Here is a 25,886-nt window from a genome sequence, read left to right on the forward strand (position 1 = left end):
CCATACCCATCTCAGCAAGAGACCAGAGGCCACTTCTGGATGGACTGCTTAAAAGTGATGGCAGGTAAGTTTATGGATTTTGATACATTAGTTAAACACAGTCCTGGGAACGGCAAAAAACATGCAGCCATTGTGCTTTCTGCTTTGATAAAGGAATTTGAGAATATGTTTCAAGACTGCCACAAAAAATCATCCGTTTTTTGGTTTATTTGCAACTCTATTTTCAGTTAACATAAATACACTACCTGTGAATTTTCAACTGGAATGTAAAGAGAGTTGCAATCCAAAACCTGATCATCTCTTTACCAAACTTTTATGTCTTCTTATCAGAGAGATATTTTTCCTCACATCACAGTCACGATTTACTTGTGTCATCGCTTTTTGGCATTGCATACACTTGGGAACAACTACATTGAAGGATGAAGTACAGGAAGAGTAAAATTTCATTAAAAATCTCTGACAAACACCTCGAGAACTTATTACAAATTGCAACTACTGCCATTGAATCCGACTGATGAGTTAGTTTCACAAAAACAAAATCACATATCCCAGCAGTTTTATGGTTTTATTGCTCTCTTTTTTATATGTTTTAATAAAAAAATTAACAATTAAGTTTTGTTACTTTATACACATTAACTGTAGTATATATTTAAAGAGGGCTTTGCTGAAAGTAATGCCTCCTATGCTATTCTGTTGGCCCACAGTGTCAGAGGTGGATGTTGGTGGCATGGCAGAAGAGGCTGAACCTTCCCACCAATATCCCATTACATGTTGTTGCTATGTGACAGATGGCAGCAGAGGGGCAGTTTGACAGAATGGCATCTGATATGGAAGTGCATATGAAACACTGAGTTCCTCTTCACAGAAAAAATGGCACCCAGTGACATTCATCAACACTTGCTGAACTTTGATGGAGACAGAAAAGTGGACGTGAGCACAGCGAGGTGGCGGGTGGTGCATTTCAGTGGTGACAACAGTGACAGTGGGTCAGCTCTGCTGCAGACTTTTAAGAGCATGCCACTTAGGCTCTTGATCATTCCTGGTAAAAATGAATAGTTTGTGGTGGTGACAATGTGGAAAAATAATGTTTCCTAGTTGAAAATTTGCACAATCAAATGGTCTTATTGTGTTTTTCTACCCATTCCATGGAAATTAATAGGAAGCATTATTTTTGGAGTGACCAACGTATATATGGCCCAAGACAATCCTGGCCCTCTTCACTCACTACAGCCCAGGCAAGCCAAAAGGTTGAACAACTATGCTCTAATTGGAAGTCATGACTAAATATACTGCATGTTGAGACCTATCAAGCAATATAAAATGAATTCCTAACATCAGAAGTAAACGCAATACAACTCTTCTGAAATTGATGAGTATGATTTATTAAAAGGTATTAGATCTTCCAATAGAAAGCGTGAAAGGAAAGTGAAGTTGAATGGACTACTTAACGACACCAAGATCTGCACTGATACCAACTCAGTCCTTGCTTTCAGGTTTTCTTCTGCTACTAGCAGATAACAAAAAATAAAGACTTCTCATTGGTCTCCCCTCACTACAGTGCAAAACTAGTGATGGCCTCAGACTCCCAGACATATTAGTCCTTACCCACAAATGTACTGCTTGTAAATCAATCCTGAGTATTAGTTGTGATGATCGTAAGTGTTAAATCTACTTTCCAGACACAGAGAGCCAGTAAAGAAACCCTCCCACCAGAGTCTAAGGATGGCATCTTCAGATGCATCACAGTAAAAGGGTAAAAAAGAGAACGTGAGATCATATGGTGAATACTAGATATGCTTGTGTTTATACTCAGGACCTAAAAAAGGTGTCAGAGTGAAAGAAATCACAAACCCAGACATCCTGATGGGAGTCAATGACCCGGAAAGTGACAGTGAAATATGCTTTACTTGGTTGGTTAGTGACCTCAGGAGGGTAAGGGAGAAGCTTCATCTATCTGTAATTACACGAAGGACAGCACACAGACAGAATGCTTTGAACTAAACAAATCAATAGTTGCTCAGAACAAAAACAAGCAAAAAAAAAAAAAAAAAAAAAAAAAAAAAGCCCAATTCAGAGAGTTACTTTGAAAAAACAACTGAAAAAAGTAATTATTCATGTCATAGAAAACTAGACTCAGTTGCTATCAACAATAAAAAAATACCATGCACAAGAAATACCTTTGCAATGGCTTCCTAAATGGGATGAGATTACTTCAGTCTGCCTGAAAGTCTATGCTAACAACATTATACAAATTCATTAACATTAATATGACAAAATAAAAGATAAACGAAAAACATTATTTAATTTTTCCATTCCATGAACGAAATAACTCTTCCATTTTTGCATCTGAACTGCTCAAAGATGTTAAAAGAGATCTTCATTTTATTTCTGTGTGTTCCCTTCTTGCTCTTCACAAGAGCAAACAGCTCCTAAATCCAGGCAGCAAACATCTGGCTTTACACATTCAAATGAGGAACACCAAAACAAACAGAATAATTCAAAGCTGACCACAACGTCCTGCTGGCTCATTTGCTCAAGTAATTAAAAAAAGATGAGCTTCACCACCAATTAACCTACTGAGGACTAATTAGCGTTAATGAGGATTTGCGGTACTTGGTATAGCTTGACCCAGAATGTCCTCCCCGGTTCACTAATTGGCTGGTGGCAAAGCAGGGCTCACAAAAAAGGGAAGGTTAAAGTGGATGCAGGTGTCTCTTAAAATTGGATCTTCCCTGAGAAAACACATGCACAGTTGAGCTTAAAAAATTCAGGGCTCCCCTTGTCTCACATGAGTTGAACTGCTATGAAATGAGCTTGTGTTTTGTTATGATTTGCTAATGGAGATGGAGAGCACAGGCACGAGAAATGGGCAAAGATGCTCTTGTTTTTACTTGCTGCCCTTATGGATTATTCAGAAGTCAGACAGACACATATGAAATGATCTGGTTGTGTTTCCTGCCTTTCTTAAAGGCAGAATTGAGTTATTAGTGCAGCATTCCTAGGGCTGCTAAAAACTATGTAAATAACACAGAAAGCATATCCCAGCTGCTGCCTCTCTGCCTTAGCAGCACCCAATGAGCCCGTGGCAGAGGCACAGCCATTCAGTGCAAGACACCCACTTTCACCTTCATGGGTAAGGCCAGAGGACAAGCAGGATGCTTCTTCTGTTGTGTAAATAGCTAGAGACTATAGATCCACAGAACAGTCTGGATTGGAAGGGGCCTTTAAGATCATCTGGTTCCAACCCTCCTGCTATAGGCAGGGACACTTCCCTCTAGATCAGGTTGCTCACAGCCCCATCCAGCCTGGCCCCGAATGTCTCCAGGGAGGGAGCATCCACAACCTCACTGGGCAATCTGTTCCAGTGCTTCACCATCCTCACAGTAAAAAATATCTAGTCCAAATCTATCCTCGCTATATGCCCTTATGATAAGTCACTCCTCAGCTTTCCTGTGGACCCCTACAGGTACTGAAAGACCCTGGCCCTTTGCCCTACTGTCTGGAGGTGCTCTATCACTATTTCTTCAGTTCTATGCTATTGATTTGGCATTAGCAACAGATAAACCATTGCGTGTCTTCATTTAAATCAGAAAACCCTACAAAGTTCAGGCTGAAATTCTGCTCTTCACTCCACAGTGCTCCTCCTACCCACATGCACTCTCAAATGACTCAGCAATAAACTCACATTTAGCATCTTTTTTTCCCCCACTCACACATTCTGTTAAATATCTTGCTGTCCAGGCAGTCCTGGCTGCTTACATTCATTTCCTGTGGCAAATAATTCTTGCAACTCACTGTAATTGTGCTACAACAGCAGGGAGGAAGGGGAAAAGAAAATTTCTGCATAACATCTCATGTGGCTGAAAGAGTTAAAAGATCAAAAGTTTCTGTCCCTTTCATCCTAGATTTTGAGGAGGGAGACGAATACTCTTCTCTCAATTTTTAAAATTGATGTTCCAAACAGTGACTTACACAAAAGCTTGCTGTTTCTTTGTTGACATTCTTCCATCTCTGAAAGTTGCATCAACATAAAATATTAAGAGAAGGAAAAAAGGTCTGAAACAATCAGACATGCTCAGCTTTGATCAGTCATAATCACCAAACCACTTACAAGCAGATTGTTGATTTTCATTTCAGTCTCTTGGTTCTCAGATTCCTTAAAGTTTCTTCTAAAGGTTAATCAGAGGTTCAGGTGTGATTAATTTTACATCAGCATAACCTGACACAGATCCCTCCCTGCCACAATACACCAATTGTTCCTGAGGATGCATTTGCTTCTCCCTACTTCCATTCCTCACTTCTTGCGCGCTGTAACCCTGCTTAAACACTTCCAGTGTCCATCACTGCTCTGGCGGACAAAGCAAGTTTTAGGCAGAGGCTCTGACCACACGTTTGTAATTGGCCAGAGGAGACCTGTTTGTCTTCCTTTTGTGCTCCATTCTCCCTGCTGCCTGAGCACGCTCCTCCAGCACAGCCACAGGCCTTGATTTAATTTGTTTTCTCTCCGTTCAAACTCAAATTCATGTAAAGGAGTAGTTACACTGGAGATAGGCAGTGTTCAAAAAACATGGAGATGTGGCACTGAGAGACATGTCTAGTGAGCATAGTAGCGATGGGCTGATGGCTGAACTAGATGATCCTAGTGGTCTTCTCCAGCCTTAATGACTCTGTGATTCTATGATTCTGTGACAATGAATGCTGACTTGGCATAAGGCTAATGGAAAAACCCAGTATTCTTACAGACCATGAGCCCCAAATTGAACAAGCATGCAAAACAATCTCAAATGCATCCCACTGATGGCTGAGGATTCACAAAACTCTGTGTACTCACGTATCCAGAACAATCAGAGCTTTGGGAGAAAGGGCTGCACATGGGAAAGGTTCACCCTTACCAGTTGTCTGAGCAAGTATGTCTCCAAAGACCAGAGGATGGGATGGAGGGATCACAAAATGAAATCACCCTCCTACAGAATAGTCAAAGTAGCAACCATAGGCTTCTGCTGCTTTCTGTTTTGGTCCACAAAGGGGAGATGTTATTTTTGGTTATCTATTATTGGATTGCAGGAATGTTTTACTATGAGGTCAATCAGGATAGCAGGTCTTAATTTAAAAGGCAAACAGGCATTACTGATAATGAAGCTGCAGTGTAATCAAAGGAAATCTCCAGAGCATTTCACAAGGAAGCATCTGAAGCTTATAAACAGTAAAGCCAAAATCAGCATTTTCTTAGTAGAGTCAGTATCTACACACTGTTTAATCGCTCAAGATGCAGCCGAAATAAGACATCCACATCCCAGTCCCTGCTGCATTCTTCTGTAAATACTCCATTAGCCATCAACAAGAAACAGACCATGTCTAGAAGACCAAGGGGCTGCTGAGCACAGTGCAGAGGGAAGTGCAGAGGGAAGCATGGCCTGTGCCATTTGCAGGCTGATATGTGCAAGAGGTTCCCAATCACAGATGACTTCTGCATCAATACAACCAGGCCCTAGGGAGTAACAAAGGGCTCAGAAGCAGCTGGTTGCCCGAGAAAGCTGGAGGCATTATGTCCTGCCATGGGCTGACATCCCCAAGTGTTGTTACTGCAGCAGCTCTCCTCTAGCTGCTTCCCAAGTTCATTTCTCTTCCAATGGAGAAATGCCATTGTTACAGCTTGTGATCTGGCCTGGAAGCTCTCCCATCACACCTCAGAAGTTTGCATGAAAGATACTCAGCACAGAAGCTAGCCAGCTGCAGGCTCTGTGCACAAGGGTCCATCCACATTGCCACATCCCCTTGTGCCAGTTCAGAACCACCCTGCAGCAGCAGGGGCCAAGGTACATTATGGGTTTCAGCTGGCACTGTGGGTGACACCAGGGCAGTATGCTGAGTTCTGAGACCAAATTCTTCACTACAAGTCCACAAAATTCCTTCAAATTGGTCTGAAATCTGTATGGTTAAAAGCAGGACAAAGCTTTTCCTCTGGGTGATGAGCAAGAATGACTTACATTTTCTTCTGCCACTATTAATGTCTTTACTGATGTCTTAATGCACAAAAGTCCTTCTCTGACTTCAGAAATCACTTGGACAGGGGTTTCTGGTCTTAGTTTTTGAGGCTGTTATTCCTAAACTTTTCTAAGAGAACTGCTTGGTACAGAAGGTGGTATTACCAAGTACATTTAAAAGCACCATTAAGAGCAGACACTATAAACATCATATGGCTCTCTGAAAATCAGCAAGTCTAATAAATGAGATCTCTCTGCCTAGAGTGCCTTCCATTTGCAAGCACTGCAAACGTTACATGTGTTCATGCACATCATAACATGGTGGGTGTCACTGTCAACTGCCCCAAAGCCAACTAACTTAAAGTTGAAGCTGCTCAATTTTGCCTTCACTCTTTCCAAAATATGGGAATTGACTCAGTTTAAGCCTCCAAGAAACAGAAAAGGCTAAGCATGACTTGCTGCTTTTCAGCTACCTCCCTCAGTATCAGGGCTGCTTTCTTCTTGTTCTTAAGTGCCTCACTTTGCACTTACTCTAGTGGGTGCTCAGTCATATCCTCACAGATAAGGTGACCATACAGCTGCAACTATAACATTCTTTTCCTAGTAACTCATTTTGTCAGAAGCAGTCACTGTGGTTGGGTTGAAGTTTTCCATGCTTGGTCTCTACAGAAAGGTGTGGTGTTTTTTAAACAAGCGAACAAAAAAATCCCCAACAGAAGGTTACAGTAAAGTATACCTCCACATTTTGAATGAACTTAAAATAACTCCTGTTCAAAAACTCTAAGCTCTCCTCTCATTACTTTTTAACTTTTTTTTTTTTTTTTAAGAGCAAAGCACAGTGGTTGAGTTGCAAAAAAAAAAAAACAAATTGCTTTTCTTCAAGCTTTTATGTATTTTGTAACTGTCCACTAAGGATTTTGTACCCAGTACAGTTTTTTGTGTTCTTGTTGGGAAGATGCACTGTCTTGCCCCTCCTCATAGATGGGACAGCCAGGAGGATCTGGGCGAGACTGCTGAAGCCATTACACTGGAATAGTTGTTCCGAAGGGGTTCTCCTGCTGTGCAGCCTGGAGGGAAGATTTCTTCTTCCACCTCCTGTGGAGATCCCCGGTGCCCAACCCAGTAACTGCGGATTAGGCATCAGAGAGATTGGCCCCTTAATCAGTTTTAACCCTCATCTTGTAATGTTCCCTTTTTCCTAATCTTCCCTTTCAATTTACAGCTTCATTTTGGCCTTTGTACTGATACTGTAACTCCATCAACTCTGACTTTGCTAGCAGATGTGATCACAGATCTAAATCTTCTCCAGGTCACCAGGTTTTAACTTTACTTGTGGCACTGCATCTCCCTCAAAGTTCAGTGACAGGCACAATCAATATGTGAAATAATTAATTGCACTGGAGAAGGGTGACATCATTTCCAACTGGTGTGCGCGAGCAGCTGGGCACATGGATTGCCTGTGTCAGCAAGAACATGGCAGCTCCCCCTTCATCTCTCCACCAGCTTGAACATCTCTCCTTCTCCTGCTCCCTCCCTCCTCTGCCCCACTACATCTACACTGCCCAGTTCAAGCCAGAACCAACCCTGGTAATCTGCAAGTGCCTAGGAGTTAGAAATGCCAGAAATTAACGGTATGTATTAACATGAGGAAATGATGTGGTGATTCTTTACTGACATGGGACAGGAGAGAGAGACAAAGGGACAAGCATAAAATAAAATTAAGCATTTTCCACCTACCATACGTGAACGTCTACCATATGGAATCAAAGAATTTAACAGAAAAAGCACTGATATCATTTTATGTGCGTTTTGCTAGTAAAAGGAGTCTAATATCTTTTTACTAGTAAAGCTGCAAGGAAAAAATCGTAAATATGCCAGTCACTTTGTTGTGTATGCTGGTGGGGAAATCTCGCCTTTCCTTCCCAGAAATGGTGTGAAAAACATCTGGAAAAATTGATAAAAAGCCTCAGACCTCAAAACCAAAATACAGCTCTTCTCTTTAACCTTATTTTATGCTTGAATGATGGGCTCAGATTGTGGTCCTGAGTACCCTGAGTCACTGCACCCAACTCAAGGCACTCGTGGAACCAGAATTTGGCTCCAAACACCCACTGCTGTTTAATCAGTTAAAAACACAAGACTGAGTTTGTTTTAAATAAGATTTGTTGTACCTGCTGATGGACAGGGGCCCACCAGCCTCTCTATTCAAGCGGCTGTAATTTGGAATGCATCAATAAAGAGACAAAGTGCTTTGACATATAACGAGCCCAAGTCTTGCTTCTGGTGACATTAATGAAAATGCTCGCCTCTTCCTCAGGAATGAGGAGATCAGATGCTCAAGCTCATTCAGGGTTTGTTATAAGTGGAAAATTAAGTCTGTTTTAGCACTCCCGCTCCTGCCCTGCTTGGCGGGAGGCTCCCTGCCCTCGGATGTGCTTAGCTACAGGACCTGCCAGGCTTCCCACACCTCGGTCTCCTCCGCAGGGACAAAAGGAGCCCTCCCACGAGCACCTGTGTCGCCCGACTGCCCACCTCCTCACACAGCTATGGAAACAAGATAGGCCTCTGTGCTCACCCACCCCATAAAACCCAGGCTGAGGTCACTAGACAGCTTGCTCTTGAGGTGAGAACCAGTCGTGCACGTTTCACTGAAGCAACAGGCGGCTTTGGTGAAAAGCACTGGAGTGAAAGAGAATTTCCATCACAGAGTTTCCTCGTTGAAGACAGACAGCAAGAGACTGGGGAGCACTGCAGTTTTCAGCGCATGGAAAACCAGCGCTTGTTCTACAAAACGGAGATGAAAGGAAGAGGTGGCCAACTTTCATCAGCTCACATCTGGAAGCAGACAGAGCTATAATGCACTACATGAAGTAGGGTCTGCTTCTTCAGCAGTCACTTCAATTTCTCTTTGCTAAATAAAAGACACTGCCTTTCAGTTTTCCTAATAATTTGAAAGAATTCTTCCCAATATTTCAGTGGAGCAGGCACTGTTCTACAACACAGCCCAGGCCCTTCAAGTCCATGTAAAGCAATTCAACAGTGAAAGCTGCATCATTCTTCAGTATCAAATACTGTTCTCATCCCAGCCACCAAAAAATTACAAAACAGAACAGAAAAACAACCAAAAAGCTACCTTCAAAGGGAGCTTCAGATAGGGGAACTATACAATAGAAAATCTACTGTCACAAGGAGCATGCTGCACAGCTCTCCTTGTTGGCCGTTGGAACACTGAAATGACACAGGTTTCCAAAATAAAGTTTGCTTTGGTCACTAATCAGGCTTTACTCCACCTGAATGCCTGCTGACTTCAACGAGAGGTTAGACGGACCGAAAAGTGAAGACTTAAAGACTTGGCCCTAAACGAGGCAAGGTTTACTTGCAAACTTACCTCAAGATACAAAAAATCGCTGCAGCTGAACTCAATGCCACTTTTGAATACAAAAGTTGTAGAAAAACTTTTTTCGTGTGTGTAAATTTCGCATGTTAACATGATTAGCTCTGCTGGGCAGGTGTCTCCACATGTCCCTGTTTACTTTGGCACACGGACTGCCCCCTCTCACCTCCCTGAATCCACATAAATTTAGTGTTAAATCCTGCCCCTTGTTATATGAGTGCCAGGGAGCCCTTTCCCCTCCTACACCCAGGCTCGCTCACCTTGCAGCCGGGCTGGATGCCAGCCACTGTGTGTCGGGCTGCGGAGCGCCAGAGCAGGCACTCATCTTCCACAAGCAGGAATGTGAACACACCATGGGATCCCTTGCTAACTCCTTGCTGCACGCTCCCATCTCTGCTTCTCAAGCTATTTCTGGTCATCAGTTTTCAAGTATTTCCATAGATTTACAGAATGGCTTAGGTCAGAGAGGACCTTAAAGATCATCCAGTTCCACCCCCCTGCCATGGGCAAACCTGCCAACCACCAGATCAGGTTGCCCAGGGCCCCATCCAATATGGCATCAAACACCTCCACGGATGTGGCATTTTCCCCTGATTAAATCCACTAACTCTTGGAATCATCTGATTTTGTAATCATTCCAGCTTCCATGAAAAATAAAAGTTTCAGATGTCCAGATGAGATATAGAGAAAAAATGAAGACAAAACCCTTTACGGCTCACAACTGTATACTTGGTATCACCTTCAAGAATCTCACTAGTGCTTTTTCTGAGGTATTTGGGACCAGGCTGTATCACTCTGCATGCCAGTGCTCTTTCCTGCACACACCAGCCATCATCAACCAGCCCCCACCTCCAATTTTCTTTTCTCACTTATCATTGGTAAAGACAAAATATATGCCTGTTTTTTTGTTGTTGTTGTTTTGTTTGTTTGTTTGTTTTAACTCAATAAAAGCAAATTCAATTTCAGACACTGCTCGAAGGAACTAAGATTTAGAAAATCTAACTGGCACTAGAAGTCACTTTTTATTAACCAGGAAAAATGTCTCTTGCAAGAACGGTTGCCAGGGTGAAGACCTAAAGCAGGATGTGCATATTTAGGTATCAAGAGGCACATGAGATCTCCTGGTGCTCCTACCCAAACTGCAGAGAAGACCCAGGTGCTACCCTGTTCATGCTTTACAGAAATTCAAGTGAGCTGCTGCAAACTGCTGGCACCCTGCTGTGTACGTCTAGATGGTCTCACTGCCTTCTGGGGTTTGTGAATTGCTTTTTGTTTAACAGAATAATCCTAAAGATCCACATCTTGCACTTCATTTTTCCCCTATAGTCTATCTAATGATAACAGCAATTAGCTCCCTAAATCCCCCTTATCTGTAATTGGGTGTGATTTTTATATATATATTTTTTGTTTGTGAAAAAAAAAACACTGAACAAAAATAGCATCTACTACATGAGACAGGAAACCAGACCCGATGACAGCAAGCTTATCTTTCACAGCTGCCTGAACAAACCAACACCTAATGGCTGTGTTTTCAGGAACACTTCCAACCAAGAGCTGACACCAGCACTCAGAGGTGACTGGTAGACCCGTGCAGTTCTAACACAGCTCTCCATTTTGTGCTAGAAATGAAGAGACTCTGGTTACGTTCCTTTTCTGCACAGTGTCACATTGCCAGTAATACCCTAAGAGCAATGGGGCTGTGGGCAGCAGGGGAGAGAAGTGCATGCATCTCCTCATTTCCACTGGCTTCAAGGACACTTAAGAGAAAATAAAGAATATGAACCAGAGAGGCTGTAACTGCAGTAAGGTCCCTCTGCCTCTTTCCCACCCTCACCCTTCCCTTTGGACAAGCTCACCATTTCAAGCAGGTGTGAAAGAGCCAGGAGACAAACAAAAGAGATAAAAGGCAGAACAACTCTGAAGAGCACTCTGGAGGCCACATCACAAGCACAGCACACCAGCTCCTAGCAGGCAGAGGCACTCTACCATTATCTAGTTCACAGATGGACCACCCAGAAAATCTGGGAGCAATTAGGAAGAAGAACAAACAAATGCATGGAAAGAAGTGGGGGAGGGAGAAGGGGAGAAGGCCAGTAGGGATTCCTTACATCATCTCCATGCAAGCGTTTCGAGAATGAAGTGAAGCTATACAGAGGAGGAGGAATGCAGATGAGAGAGTTTGCAATAAGAATGCAGTAAAATAAAAGGCTATGAAAACATAGAGCATATGAGTGAAATACAACATGGTCTTTAAATTTACAGCAAGTCAGGACTGTCTGTATAAACAGAGAAGAAACCCATCAAATTCTAGGAGACACATGCACACGCATATAAACAGATTAAACACTAACAACCTTTCTCACTATTAATACTATGTCAACCTGCCTCACAACCCACAGATTCTGCCTGCAAAAAGTGGATTCACTTCCCTCCGTGGCTGTCAATAACTGGCACTTAACGCTGGCAGGAAAACACAAACATCTCACTGACACAAATGCAGCTTTGTCCCAGGCACTGATAGGAACCACAGCAGCAGCTATGTGGCTCCTACTATCAGAACAGCATGCCTGGGAACAGCCAGTCCTCAGCACAACTGGATCCCACTTGCTTGGCATCTAATTGGTCTGTGAGCAGTAATTCACAACCCAGAGTCACACCTTTCATGCGTTTTGGCTGGGAGGTTAACCTGATTTTGGTACCACTTTGACTCCAACTGACTTTAAGGTGACTACTCAGCCAACTAAAAACAACACCTATTTTTAATTTGATGCTTGACTTCAGGCATTTTTGCAGATTTTAATCATGGCATAAAACACTGTTGACCAGTGTTGCAAAGTTTGCTTTTTCTTTTTAAGCAATTTGATGTGCAGTTTGTGACTTTTCCAAGTGAGCACAATTTATATGCAGTGTTTTGTAGAATCCAAAAGTCAGGGCAGAAAAATGGCTCAATAAAAACTGAGCATACCAAGCATTTTGAAGTGATTTTAATCAACAACACTATGTTTACTTTGTCTTGGCCTCTGAGAAGCAAACTCCGCTCACTAAGGCCATCTTACAAACACAGTGTAGTTCACAAAGCACTTTTTTTAAAGCTTTTTGGTTTACTACAATCTTGGTAAACTCACTCCCTGATAATTTTCCCTAAAAATAGTGCTTATTAACTCACAAGTTCAGCTGAAAAATCTACTACCCACTCATCTTAGCAGCAGCTACAATATGGCAATTAGTTTACCTCAGAATAGACATCAAAGGCTCAAAGGATGACCCTGCCCCACAAGAACAAAATCTTTTAAAAGCTCCATTCCACTCAGTTTGCTAGTTTATAAGGTTTGCTAAAATCCAGTTTAATGATCGTGTCGTTTCTTAGCAAGTCATGTGGTGCCATATTGTTTAGGGAACAGAAGAGTTAGTTCTAAAACGTTTTTGAACCCAGGGAGCTTTTCCGACTAGCTGATGCAGAACCACATTCTGTGATGGCAAATGAAACTGTTGGATGCAAAAGCCTCCGTGTGATTTTCTTTAGCTTCTTTCAGAAGAGACAAAGGTTCCCACGCAACACATACCAACACATACTCTCCTCTTACAAAGAAGGATTCAATAATAGCAATATGTTCAAGTCCATATGGTGTGGATACAAGGGAGAGGTATGACGAGAAATTGAGAACCCTGAACCCAGGGGCCTTCAAAACTGCAGTGGAAGACAGCAAAAATATTTTAAAAAAACAACAAAAACACCTTGAGGTGAGAACGAATGCAGCTGTAGGGAAACACTGGATTAGCCAGTTCTCCCTTTAGCTACAGTCTAACCCTCCTTAAATCCTGAGTCACAGTTTCCACCTTGGACAAACTTATCAGGCTGACTTTTTTGATGGCAAAGAAAGTATGTGCAACAAAGTCCTTTCAAAACAGTCTGGCTAAACGGCCAGGTAATAGCACTACTTGTTACCAGGAGATTGAGCTGTAGTTTACAACTACAGCCTCGCTAGCAATAACATAGGAGAAACAAAACCAAAAGGGTTTTGGTGGGGGCAACAAGAATATATGGAAAGGAACAACAGCAACAAATTAATAATACAGGACAGAAGACTTCTTACCTGTCTGCAATCAGATTTGAACAATAAGAAATAAAAAGAGGAGAGGACAAGTAATTTTTTTTTTTTAAACATCAGCATATTATTGTCCCACCTCTTTCCATTACTGTCACGAAGCATGGCTTTTCCCAGCTCTCTTGTCTTCATCTCCAACTCTTGAACTTGTTCCAGCAAAGATTTATGGTAGGTATGCTTGGCCCTGTACCACAATAACAAGGAAGACACAAGGAAAGCCACATGAATGTTGTGTTGTTAAAAAAAGCCCAATTTTACTCCTTGTATGAGAAGCCAGGGCTTCACGTGATTTGGGAAATAAGGCAGTGAATGCACATGAACAGTCAGCCCAGATTCATAATACCTGCAAAATATTACATAAGAAATGAGAAATTTGGCAGAGTTTGTCTGCTTCAACACAACACTCAAGATGTAAGCAACTAGCACAGCTATCAGACTGTGGAGACCTGACGCTGCTGCTGTGGGACTGCTCAGGACCAGAGCTCTCAGACAAAAGAACAAAAATTCATTGAATATTCATGGCAGTAAAACATGATTCCACTTGGTCTTTTGAGCTATGTGTCACACTGCTCTGAAAACCTGAGGAGAGTCTCAGATAATAATTGCCATTCAAGCCCCTTTATTTTCATTTATCAGTCTCACATGACTTGAAAAAGCACTTTTTTCTCTGCGCTTTCAAGATGACAGTAACAAGACTGGCTCTGTCCTATTTTCTCAGCTTGGGGATTCAATGAGCCATGCATGCACCACACACGTAACCACAATTTGGAAAGTAGTTCCCCCCTGTAAATACTGAGGCTCTTTTTCAGTTTCACCTACCACTCTAGTACTACTCAAAATTAAACTGGCATAAGGAGAATCCAGTCCCCTCTCCTGACATTTACAAAGTAATAATATGAAATGTGGGGATCTTTCTGCAATGGACATTTTTTGATCAGCTTCCTCTTTTGTGTCACTTAGAGGAGGACAAGTGTCCCATGAGACAATACTGATTTGCATGTGACTGCACAATAAGCCCGAAAACAAGATGGGAACAAGGATGGTAATACACCACTTGCTTCACTTCATGGCATTAAAATTATATTCTTCAGTTCTAGAGGTGGCAAAAATTTCTTTTCAAGTTTTATAAAAATCCTACACACGGATTCTATCATCCTTAACCAACACTACAAAACGTCTTCCTTCCTCTAGCTGAAAAGTAACTGCTGTATATATAATTAAACTATAATGAAGATGCATTTATTTTTAAAAAGCATGATTCTTATCCCTCCTTCCATGGGGAATAAGAAATGAAAACCACAAAGCCTCTGCTGAGTCTACTGTAGATGTGAGTGGCTTGAAACTAAGTGATATCCAAGTATTTGGTCTTCGTGGTGCTGAATTAGGCCCCATATGTCTCAGAATGAGAAACTAAAATGAAAACTTTTCAAAACATATCTGCATTTAAAAGCAAAGCAGAGAAAACAGAACAAGAAAATATAAAACAGTAGAATATGGATATCAAGGATGTACCTAGGAGAGTACCTGATTTAAAGCACCAAGGAGTACAATATGAAGGAAACACCAACATATTATGACAGCAGAATACAGGATAGCAAGCTTATTTTAAAATTTAGCATTTCAAAAACGTGAGATAACTTACAGCTGCACAGATACTAATTGCATTCGAGTTGCTATAACTTAAGCTAATGTTTAAACTCTTTGAGGATGGGAAACTAGTGATTTTCTTAGATGAGAGAGCTTTGAATTATTAATTCTCATAATCTTTACAGTTGACATAACTACCACACTCTTTAATTTGAGTAAATACATTAAAACACTGACCTTGAACTCATCTTTTACCTACTAATGTAAACTTCAGCACTGAGCATGTTTGGAACTTACAAAACCCCTTTAAAACCTGTTCTCCCATAGACGAGAACACAGAAATCTGCAAGTTATTCGGTCTCTCTCCCAAGGTTTCATGCCACACAGCATAGGAAATGAGGGATGTTCTTCTTTTTCCTTGGAGTGAACAGCAAATTCAAAATGGAAACTGAGCAACAAAATCCAATTAAGGGAGGACAGCAAAAGCAGGTATTGCACAATATGGAAAAAATACGGTTGCTCCAAAGTCAGGTGTTCTGAAGTATTTTAGAAGTAAAATGAAATAACAGAATACGTATGTTCTGCCATGGCTGAGTATCAATGAAGCAACAGTAACCCCCCCAGGTAATTGTTATGCACTGAGTCACTTCTTCACTTGGAGACAGAACATCCATGGAAGAATGAGTAATGAAGTATTTATAAAAGTGCATGAGCTGACCTATCCACACGTTTCTCCAGGAACAAATACTAAAATATGGTATTACAAATGCCTCAGAGCCTGGGCTTGCTCCCATCAAAGCCAGTTGCAGATATTCCATGGACTGCTGGCAACAGGACTGGATACTTCATGATTTTTTCACAACAGCACATTGTTAACTTTTGATATATAAAAACACAGGTAGAAGTCTTAGCTTTTACCTTGTACTCTACAAGCGGCCCTAGATGTGTGATCAGCCCTCAATAAATTGTGAGCTCTTGTATTTGCTGTTCCCGTTCATCTGCAATTGTTGAGTTATATAAAGGCAAACTCAACTTTCCTCACACATAGGGATATTAAGATCAGGGACCACAAGAATAGCTGAACGTCATCTCAGTTGGCTGTTCCCCCTTCCAAGTCAGGGAAGTGCATACCTCCACATCACAGCCCTGGGGGGATATCTGGGGGTTGTGAAGGTCAGGACATGGCAGGGAGGAGCACGGTTGCATTCACAAGTTTTTCTCAAGCACAATGACACCTCTACTGTGGCTCTTTGTTATCAACACCATAGTAGGTGTCCCATGCTCCAGAGACTGCAAGTGCACACAAGGATGTGCCTTGTCACTTATTTACCCTGCAAGGGCTGTTAAGTACAATGTGCTTCTTCCCCTAGTTCTCCCTCCACAAAAAAAAAAAAAGCACATCAGGACTTTGGTAAGTACTGGAAGGTTCAAGAAATGTCTCGCTATAATACTAAGTGTTGAGACATCATCTTTAAAAATAAATTCTTGCCCTCTTCCCTAATTTTGCTAGAATAAGTTCTACATTTTTATGATTCTCACATAGCTTTGTGGGTCTGACATTTCAAGACTTCCTAGCAACAGCGACATGCATTCAAGTGACACGTGCCAACTGTAAGGAAGAACTCACTTTATAAAACTCTGTTCTTTTCAATGGTAGCACAACTGGGACTTTTATAAGGCAGAACCTTAATCCAAGCAAAGCCACTGAACTCAAGGAGTGGACCAAAGTTAACAATGTGGTATTGCAGCCAAGAATTAATAATAAGCTTCCTTCTTTTTCTAAAGTGAGAAGTATCCCACTTTTCCTTGATTCACTTCATATACATATATACATACATACACAAGAATATTTAAACAAAAAACCTGGAGCTGTGGAGCACGTGGGAGCTGACAAGTGCAGCATGTACGACAAAGGGAACATGTAAAACTCACTCATGCTTGCCAGCATTAAACATTTTGACACTGGATACAGAACGGCAGTTTAGAAACAAATATTTGCATAGCTCTTAAACACACTAGGTTATTCCTTTTAGCCTTCTTCCAGGCAAAAACTCTGGATCATATTTGTTTTTCTGACAGTATTTTGTACTGAAATTCAGTATGTATCTTTTGGGTCACACAGATGCTCTTTCTGTGGACATGCACTTCACATCCAAAAGGATCAGAAAGGGACAAATTCCACGACCACGAGAAGTCAGATCTGCTGGAATTTTATGGCCCAAACCAGATTCTGCTGAATTATGGACAGCAATGTGCTGTAACTGCTGCTGTGGAAATGTGCTGTCTGACTTCCAGAGGCCTTGGGCTCAAGTTTTGAATGGCAAGCCTCTTGGAAAGGAAACAGACCTTTACTCCTTCCATATGGCAGTGCTGATAGCTGTGTCATTTCATTTATCCTAGTTAAAATGTTAATGGCGTTAATTTTTCAGTGGTAGGTTAAAAAGAGAAGTCCTGCTTAGAGAACAGATTTTTTGCTTACTGTTGATAGGAGCCTCCTGTTTAAAATCTGCTGGGAAAATATCCAGCATATCAATCACACACGTTTGTCTTCTGAGCTTCACAATCTCTGTACATTCCTGCTCTGAACCAACGAAAGGATTATGTTGCTGAGATTCTCTAAGAAATACTGAAGAACAGGCTGAGTCAGTAGCAGTTTTCCATGAGTAATAGCTGAGGATGAGCCTGCTTCAGCCTGGTTTGTTTTACAATTCTTTAGCCATTTTTGCCAAGAACTGATAAGAACAGAGGACAAGTGCAGGACACTGAACTATCACAGAAACATTTGAAAAACTGAAGCACAGTCTTGGACACTAAAATATATCTTTGATTCCTGATGACGCAAACAGTTCAGCTCCTATTTGGCTTGAATCACAGGAGTACTCCCATTGACTTCTGAGCATGTAATTTTAAATAAAGCCTGACACAGGAGTAGGACCTGTTACACTAAATGAGTTCTAAGACTTTTTCAGTTTTAAAAACCAGCTCATTGACACAGCTAACTTAAGTATCCAAATTTAGCCTCATTTTGGGCTCAGCTTTACAGTTCTTAAATTATTTTCAATTGAAGAAATTTAATGAATGTAACAAAAAACCCTCTAGTGTGCAAAACCATTAAATCACAGTTTGACCTTAACATAAATTTTATATTATGGTTCTTAGATTCAATTTTAGCTGTGTAGCTCATGAAAATTAAGCTGATGAAGAAAATGGGAAAGCATACAATACGTATCTACTGATTGGCAGATTTGCCAAGCAAAATTAGTTTAATTTAATCATGCCATCAGCCCCAAGGGAAGAAAAAAAATCAGATTTTCAGATGCATGTATATTACCTGACTTACCCTGTATGCAGGAGCTTGAAATGTACCCATGTTTGGCAAACATTCTGGGTTTTTTTTTTTTTTTTTTTTTTTGTATTTCTCCCTAGAACAGAGCCTTCCTTGACTGATCAACAGCTTATTGCGGGATGAAGCTTCCACTTTGGGCCTTCATGAGAAAGTGACATGCTAGTCTGCATTCTCTTCTTCTGCCTCTTCATGGCAGCTGGGACCTCAATTTTTTCCTGGCTTAGAAAGAGTTGGGTCCAAAGCCCAGCACTGCCTTCAGATGAGAGAAAGGGCAATGCTTTCTTTGTTGCTCTTCTAACACAATAAGAATGTGATTACCAAGTTACTTCTAGCTGTTCAGAATCCAAAAAAAATCTCATTAATTAGGCTAAAGAAAAACATTTACAAATCACAACACACCAACAAATCATCAAAAACATCTTGGTTGTTAAACAGACTTCCAAAGGAAAGAATGAAAGCTGTGGGTTATAAGATGCTTAAAAAGCAAGTGGAACACCAGAAATGCTCCCTGAAAAGTATGCTTCTGCATTTCAATTGCCGTGATAGAGAAGCTCCTTCTCTTTAAACCAGAATTACTGAAATTGTTTAAGTTCTGCAGATTTTTGAAACTAGATAGTTTTGGGAGGATCTGGAGATTACACAGAGCTGTATTTCACAGGGCTTGTTCCTCTTTTCCGGGCAGGGAAGAAGTTACTAAAACTGAATACAGTGTTCTGTGAGTACTGCTCTCCTCTCAGTTCAATCTTCAAATACCCACTGCCGAGTGAACCTAAAAAGCAGCAACTGGAAACTGGAACAGGGCAAGGACAGGAGTACTGCATTTTTATGCAGTCAAACCAAACAAAATATTGGCTCCCTTTTAGAATAGGACATCTCTGAGGTCTGAATTCGATTTGTTTACGTACAGGGTAGACAATGTAAATAATCAAGAGAGATATCTTTGTTACTCAGTGAAGGCTGCCTCCCTCAGATTGGTACAGGATGAACTGGACAACATGAGCATGCAGAATAATTTCCAGAACTCAGAGAAGACAGGTTCAGGACTTACGCTGTCCATGCCACATCTTTCACAAGGCACACAGTGGGCACGAGAAATAACCCAAACCAGAAGTAGCCACATCTCAGCACCATTCCAGCCTACGAAGAAAACAAACAAATTATGAGCATTTTCAAGACATCACATGTTAAGCAGTTGATTTTAGGGAAAAAGTAGAGGGATAGCAACAAACAGCAACCGTGATTGGGATGACACTGAAATCTGTGGGGTTAAGAAGAGAGGCGAAAGTCTCAACAACTCTTAACTGAAATTAGGCCTATAATTGAGAAACAACAGCAACGTTTCTCACTAGGATCACTCCTCATGTTCCCACATTTCCTTGCTCTTTTCAAAAATTTTGCGTTTAGACCAAATCCTCTGCTGCTATTGATTTTTTGATCCAAGCAGACATTTTGACTCACGGAGAAGTGCACCATAAACGTTAGGTTTTTAATTTTAATAAGTCTTTTCTGCTTTTTGCTTACTCTTTCTACCCTACTGCTTCAGATCTCTGAGCAGCATCAAACAAAAACAAACAAACCAAGATGTCTCACTAAAATGTTTCATTCATATTGCACTTAAATACAGTACTTCCTGTTCAAACTACTGCTGTCTGAAACCCGGGGGAAGAGGATTCACTCCTGTCTCTGTAAATGGCTTTTTTTACAAACAAAGAGCTCCAAGTTTATATTTGCATTTCCTACACTGTTGCAATGCTTGAAGAGAAAACTTGGTAGGACTTGAGAAAGGAGATACGCACAAACTCTGTAGGTTCCAGCGTACAGACAGAGCTGTGGAACCAAGTTGAAACATAGCACTATTTATTGGACTTGCTATTTCAGGTCATTTATTTAGGGGTCTCTCTAGAACCTTTTATAGATAAATTAACGGTAAAACCTGGTTTGACACACAGGAGACTGGAAACAACCTCACCACCTCCTGCATGCATGTGTGAACATACATACACACATCCCATGAGAATCGTTTAATTTCTCTGCTACACCAGTAAAGAGTATTTTTCTATTGTAATGAATCGTGTGCAGAGCACAAGTAAAACATGGGCTGAAAGGTGTCAACAGCATTTCCAGCAGCTAGCCACACCTTGCTCTCTTGCTGCTTGTGAATGACGCCACGTACCTTACCCAAAACCTTGGCTTCTCAGTATCTTTATGCCACATACAATGTCCACAGGTGTACCTACAGATGTCTGTGTGCATCTGTAGCCAAGGGCAGGAAGGCATATACCCGTGGACTCTGAAGTGAAGCAGCTGTCTCCTGCTGACACGCAGACTGAGATGGTTTGGTTGTGCCTCACTTGCAGCACACAAGGGAACAGCAGCCCATAGCACTGAAATGTCAGGAAATTTTATAGACAAGCACAAAGCTGAACTACAGAACATGAAATTGAACACATGACTTGTAGCCCTTGAAATAGACAATGAGGAGATGATTTGTAGCTACATACTTCATTAAGACAAAGGCATCTGATCACAACAGAAGGAATTCCGCCACACAGTACAGAGGGGCTTAAAACCCAGAACAACCACCACACTGCAGAGCCAGGACAGCACTTGTTGCACCCAGCATTTCCTCCCAGTGTCACTCCCTATTTAGAGTCATCCACCTCTCTGCTCAGCCACATTTAGCCAGCAGCAGCTTGTCCTTGAATTGCTAAGTACTGAAGACTTCCAAAAGCATTTTTCACTTCTGAATGTACAGTCTTCCATGCTGCGGCTGGACTGACAGGTCAGTGGTAAATCTTGTACCGAGACCAAGAACGAACCAGACTGTGCTAAAACATTTATGGACACTGCCACCCACATGGACAGTCAGCAAACAAATTCCAGTCTGAGAATCAGCTTGTAGTTATTTGTGATCCCTCATGCCTACTTTCACATGAGAATGCCAGAAGCATACCGTCAGTTTTGATCTATGCTTACTTAAGCAAAGGATGGGCAGGAGTAAGAGGGAAAATCTCAACTTGTTAGCCAAGGAGCTGAACTACAGTAACGCAGTGGCAAAATATGATGAGATTCACACTTGTGCTTTGCTTTTCTTCAGCTGTGACCCTGCAGGCGTAAGCAGTTTAATCACATCAGCATTTGCACTGACCATCCTTCCATGCTTCTGCTAATAAAGAAGAGAAAAGGACCAGGGTATTAATCATCCATGCATTTTCTGGCATTTTTGCTCCAAGTACTTTACATTCTACCTCTTGCTTTCCTAGCTGAAATAAACTGAATGTTCTTTTAAAGCACAGAACAATCCAACTTTGTGTTCACCAGGAACTGAAATGCTACTTTTTCTCATGTTGTCAGCTCAATTGATGGCTATGAGCTTGGACATTTTGCACCTTAAGCCCTCTGCACTAAGGAAGCTCAAGTCATAAACTGTTTACCTGCAACTACACATTTTACATCAGCATCAGCCTGTTGGCAAACTGCACCACAACAGTAAAACCATCTATCTCACTCCTTCAGACACTGACATTACTGCTGGCAAGCTTTTTTCCACACAGCATGCTCACCTGCATTCCTGAGCTCACCTGCACTGTTTCTGCCCATTTGTTTTCAGTTTCTGCATGCAGTTGTGTGCCTGTTCCACTGCAGGACAGCAACTGGTTTGCCTTGCACACAGACCTGAATGCTGTCCCGGCCCCAGCAGGGTTACACCATCTGCTCACACAACCACAGCTCCTCAGCAGAGGAATCCCTGGAAACCACCTAACGTAGGCACATCCATAGACAGCATTTTTAGGATGTTTTCCAACTGGGTTATGAACTGAAGCTATACTGAGAAGACATATATATTGCATCAAAGCCTTCTCCAGACTTCGCAGCTGTTCCCATGCCTCCCTGCAGTTGTTCAGCTATTCATGATGGCAGTGTAGCCTGGTCTGCAATGTGTCTTCAAGGAAACACTGCACCTTCATGCCCAGCCCCAAGGAGTGACAGCCTTCAGCTATCAGGCATCTCCTCCAGATAAGAAAAGCAGAGATGCTAAATAGGAACCACTACCTTCGAAAAAAATGTACACATATATTTATTTATGCTTATGTATTTAAAGAAGGCCACAGTGAAGCTGTTTTTTTAAACAAACTCAAAATTCGACCAGTTCTGTCATCACACAGGCCCCATGATATGCAACTAAGTCATTTTTAGACTCTTCTGGCATAAACACTAGTGACTAGCACACTCAAAGCCAACTACCAGAAGCCATTTATCACACAGCATCCATGAAACCCTCAAAGCTAATGCAGATCCTCCTGCTGAAGACATTGCAGCTTAAACTGCTTCCTTCCAAACACTTGGGAAGCTGTTGCAGAGAGACAGCTCATTTCAGACTAGGGGTAACATCTGTTAAAATGGAAGAACGAGAACAACAAAATAAAGAAAAATTTACCTCCAGTTATTTCACAGAATCAGCAAATCATCTAGGTCTTAACACCTTTAGCCAGTTGCAAAGCTGCTTTTTGAGGGGGGGTACCTTTTCAAAAGTCTTTTAAACATAACAACAACAAAAAAAGTGACATTATTGGCCAACATGAATAACTAGAAAGATCTGCTCTGCATCATTACTATTTTAGAAATATATTTTAGACTAAGCGGTGTTTCGTTTTTTCTTTGTTTTTAAATCAAGGACTAGCTTTACTGAAGCATATCAATTCCGTTGTTTCAAAAATATCTATTTTACTATTCTATCTTAGTATGCAAATAAACATTATTCATAGATTTACTCTCCTGCCAATAGGTGGTGCCACCAATTTCAACAATTCCTTCCAGTGAGAATAATAATGCCAGGAAGTGCTCAGGTGTGGGAAGACATTCTGATTGTTTTTGTATTCTTATCACTACGTGGTTAGGAAACAACTGGGGACCAGTAAACGATTCAGACAACGCAAACAAGGATCACAAGCATCTCAGATCATTCAAGAAAAGTGAGATAAAATATGAAGTCACATTCTAAATAATAAAATTTGTTATTGCTTCATTTCCTCAGATGCCCATGCATCCTATTTCTGATTAAAAATGGACAGCAAAAGCATAGCTTCACCATGAAAACAGCTGGTTTTGTATTTATAGTGCAACAAGAATTATTACTGGAATTGTGCCTAGATCCTATTCATAACCGTCTCCACGAGACATGGATAAGGATCCAATAAGCTGCTCAATTTCAGTCTCATGTTCACGGAAATGCCAGCATCCCATTTGGGATCCAAATCCAATCTGCTGTCAACTGGGCACCTGCACAATCATAGGCAGATTACTTTTGGTCCTCACTAGTCAAACATGGAAGACAGCGTACCACCATTTTCGGCAGCTACTAGTAGAGGAGATGGGAAAAAGAGGGCCAAGTGATGATTGGGAGGAGTATCCATATCACGAAAATGATAATGAAACTCTCCTATAAACAACGGATGAATTTACATACTAGGTAGACCATTACCCAAATATGCTTTCCCTTACAGAACATGCAGTTTCTGCATGTTCTGGATCCTGTTAAGACCAAACGTTTCAGTGCCAGCATAGATCAGTTTGCTATTTTTTTCAGAAAGATCTGTAAGTTCAATCATGAAAGAGCAAAAATATTAAATGCTTATCAAGCAAACAGTTGAATTAATCTTAAGGAGACATCAGACTCGCCACAGGTTAACACTGCAAGCGCGTGCTATACAAACAGCTCGAAGTTGGTGTCATTTTCATAAATTATTCTCAAGACATAAAGTAGCAATGGTTTCACCCACTTAAATGATAACAGAGCAATTGTTAGATTTAGCCAAAACCTCCTACTACTCCTCTTAGCTTACGTGACAATCACTATGCTATTAAATCATACAAAACACACAAATTGTTATAATTACCATATTATACAGCAAGATAAAGTGTTACTAATCCAAGACCCACCTTAAAGACCATATACATTAAGACCCAAGTGCAGAGAGATGACATGGTTTGCCCGTGGCCACACAAATCAATTGCAGAGCTGGCAGATTGCCCAAGTCCCTCAATTAAATTGTCCTACACAGACTGAGCCTACCAGAGCCTGTGTATGAAATACAATCAACAGCCAAGAATGCAGTCTCAAGGATTTTCCCTCTGCATGTTGGAACATAATATAGCCTCAACATGAGTCGGTGCTTAAGAACCTTTTCCTCCACTATAACTGTAGCCTGCTCCAGGCTGGACAGGTTTACTAGATTCAGGGCTGACAGGTGTGATGAACAGATTTACTGGCACCCTCCTCAACAAGCATCTTGAAATGTACCTAGAGAATACCTTACTTTGGGTCAGTGGCAAAGTGTTAAAAAAATGAGGCATAAGAATTTGATTTCCTCTCCTGTTTACACCACTGGGACAGGGATACCTTGAATAAAATCAGCACAGCTCTACTCCTGAAAGGCTGGCTGGATATTTCCATGTCTGAAATAAAGATGTGCAATGTTTTCCATAATGTAAAAGTTTTCATTCTAAAATGACTCAGATGAAAACAATGACCTCACTGGCTGGCTGGGTTTAACACAGTGACACATTGGTCCAGTCTCAAACCTATTTCCTCCCTCTTCCAGTCTCCACTCATACAGCCATTTCCCCTTGAGAGTGGTAAAAGAAGCACAGAAAAATCAGATACTTCTTTCAGATATTTTACTCTTTTTTTAAAAAAAAATTTTGCCAGTCATAGAATCACAGAATGGCTTGGGCTGGAAAGGACCTTAAAGATCACCCATTTCCAACCCCCATGCCATGAGGCTGGTTGGCACCCACCAGGTCAAGCTGCCCAGAGCCTGGTCCAACCTGGCCTTGAGCACCTCCAGGGCTGGTGCATCCACAGCTTCTCTGGGCAGACTGTGCCAGTGCCTCACCACACTCTGAGTAAAAAAAATTCTAACATCTAATGTAAACTTCCCCTTTTTTTAGTTTAAAGCCATTCCCCCTTGTCCTATAACTACATGTCTGTTTAAAAAGTTGGTTTCCCTCCCGCTTGTAAGCAGGAAGTACTGGAAGGCAACAACAAGGTCTCTCCCCAAAGCCTTCTCTTCTCCAGGCTGAAGAAGCCAAGCTCCTTCAACCTTTCATCACAGGAGAAATGTTCCGGTCTTTTGATCATCTTCGTAGCCCTCCTCTGGACCCTCTCCAACAGCTCTGCATCTCCCCAGACTGGGGGCCCCAGATCTGGATGCAGCACTCCAGATGGGGCCTCACAGTGCAGAGTAGAGGGGTCCACAACCCTCTCCCTGCTGGCTATCCCTCTTTTGATGCAGCCCAGGATACTTCCAGGCAGCAAGAACACTGCTGGCTCCTGTCCAGCTTTTCATCCACTAGGACCTTCATATCCTTCTCCACAGGGCTGCTCTCAATGAGTACTTCTCCCAATCTGTACTCCTATCTGGGATTGCCTCAACTCAAGTAAAAAATCTTGCCCTTGGACTTGTTAA

The 25,886-nt window shown here is 41.5% G+C and overlaps 1 protein-coding gene across 5 annotated transcripts in view; it reads right to left on the reverse strand.

Moving 5' to 3' along the window:
- ATP8A2 (ATPase phospholipid transporting 8A2) overlaps nt 1–25,886 on the reverse strand; it is a 314,861-nt gene that overhangs the window by 10,924 nt on the left and 278,051 nt on the right. For all 5 annotated transcript variants that reach the window (XM_052671190.1, XM_052671191.1, XM_052671189.1 and 2 more), the window contains 2 exons: nt 19,466–19,554; nt 13,564–13,668 (listed from right to left, as the gene is read on the reverse strand). In XM_052671190.1, coding sequence (XP_052527150.1) covers nt 13,564–13,668; nt 19,466–19,554 — 194 coding nt within the window. The remainder of the gene's footprint in view (nt 1–13,563; nt 13,669–19,465; nt 19,555–25,886) is intronic.

This window comes from Tympanuchus pallidicinctus, unplaced genomic scaffold (assembly GCF_026119805.1).
Source record: "Tympanuchus pallidicinctus isolate F22 unplaced genomic scaffold, pur_lepc_1.0 scaffold11, whole genome shotgun sequence".
Taxonomy (NCBI): domain Eukaryota; kingdom Metazoa; phylum Chordata; class Aves; order Galliformes; family Phasianidae; genus Tympanuchus; species Tympanuchus pallidicinctus.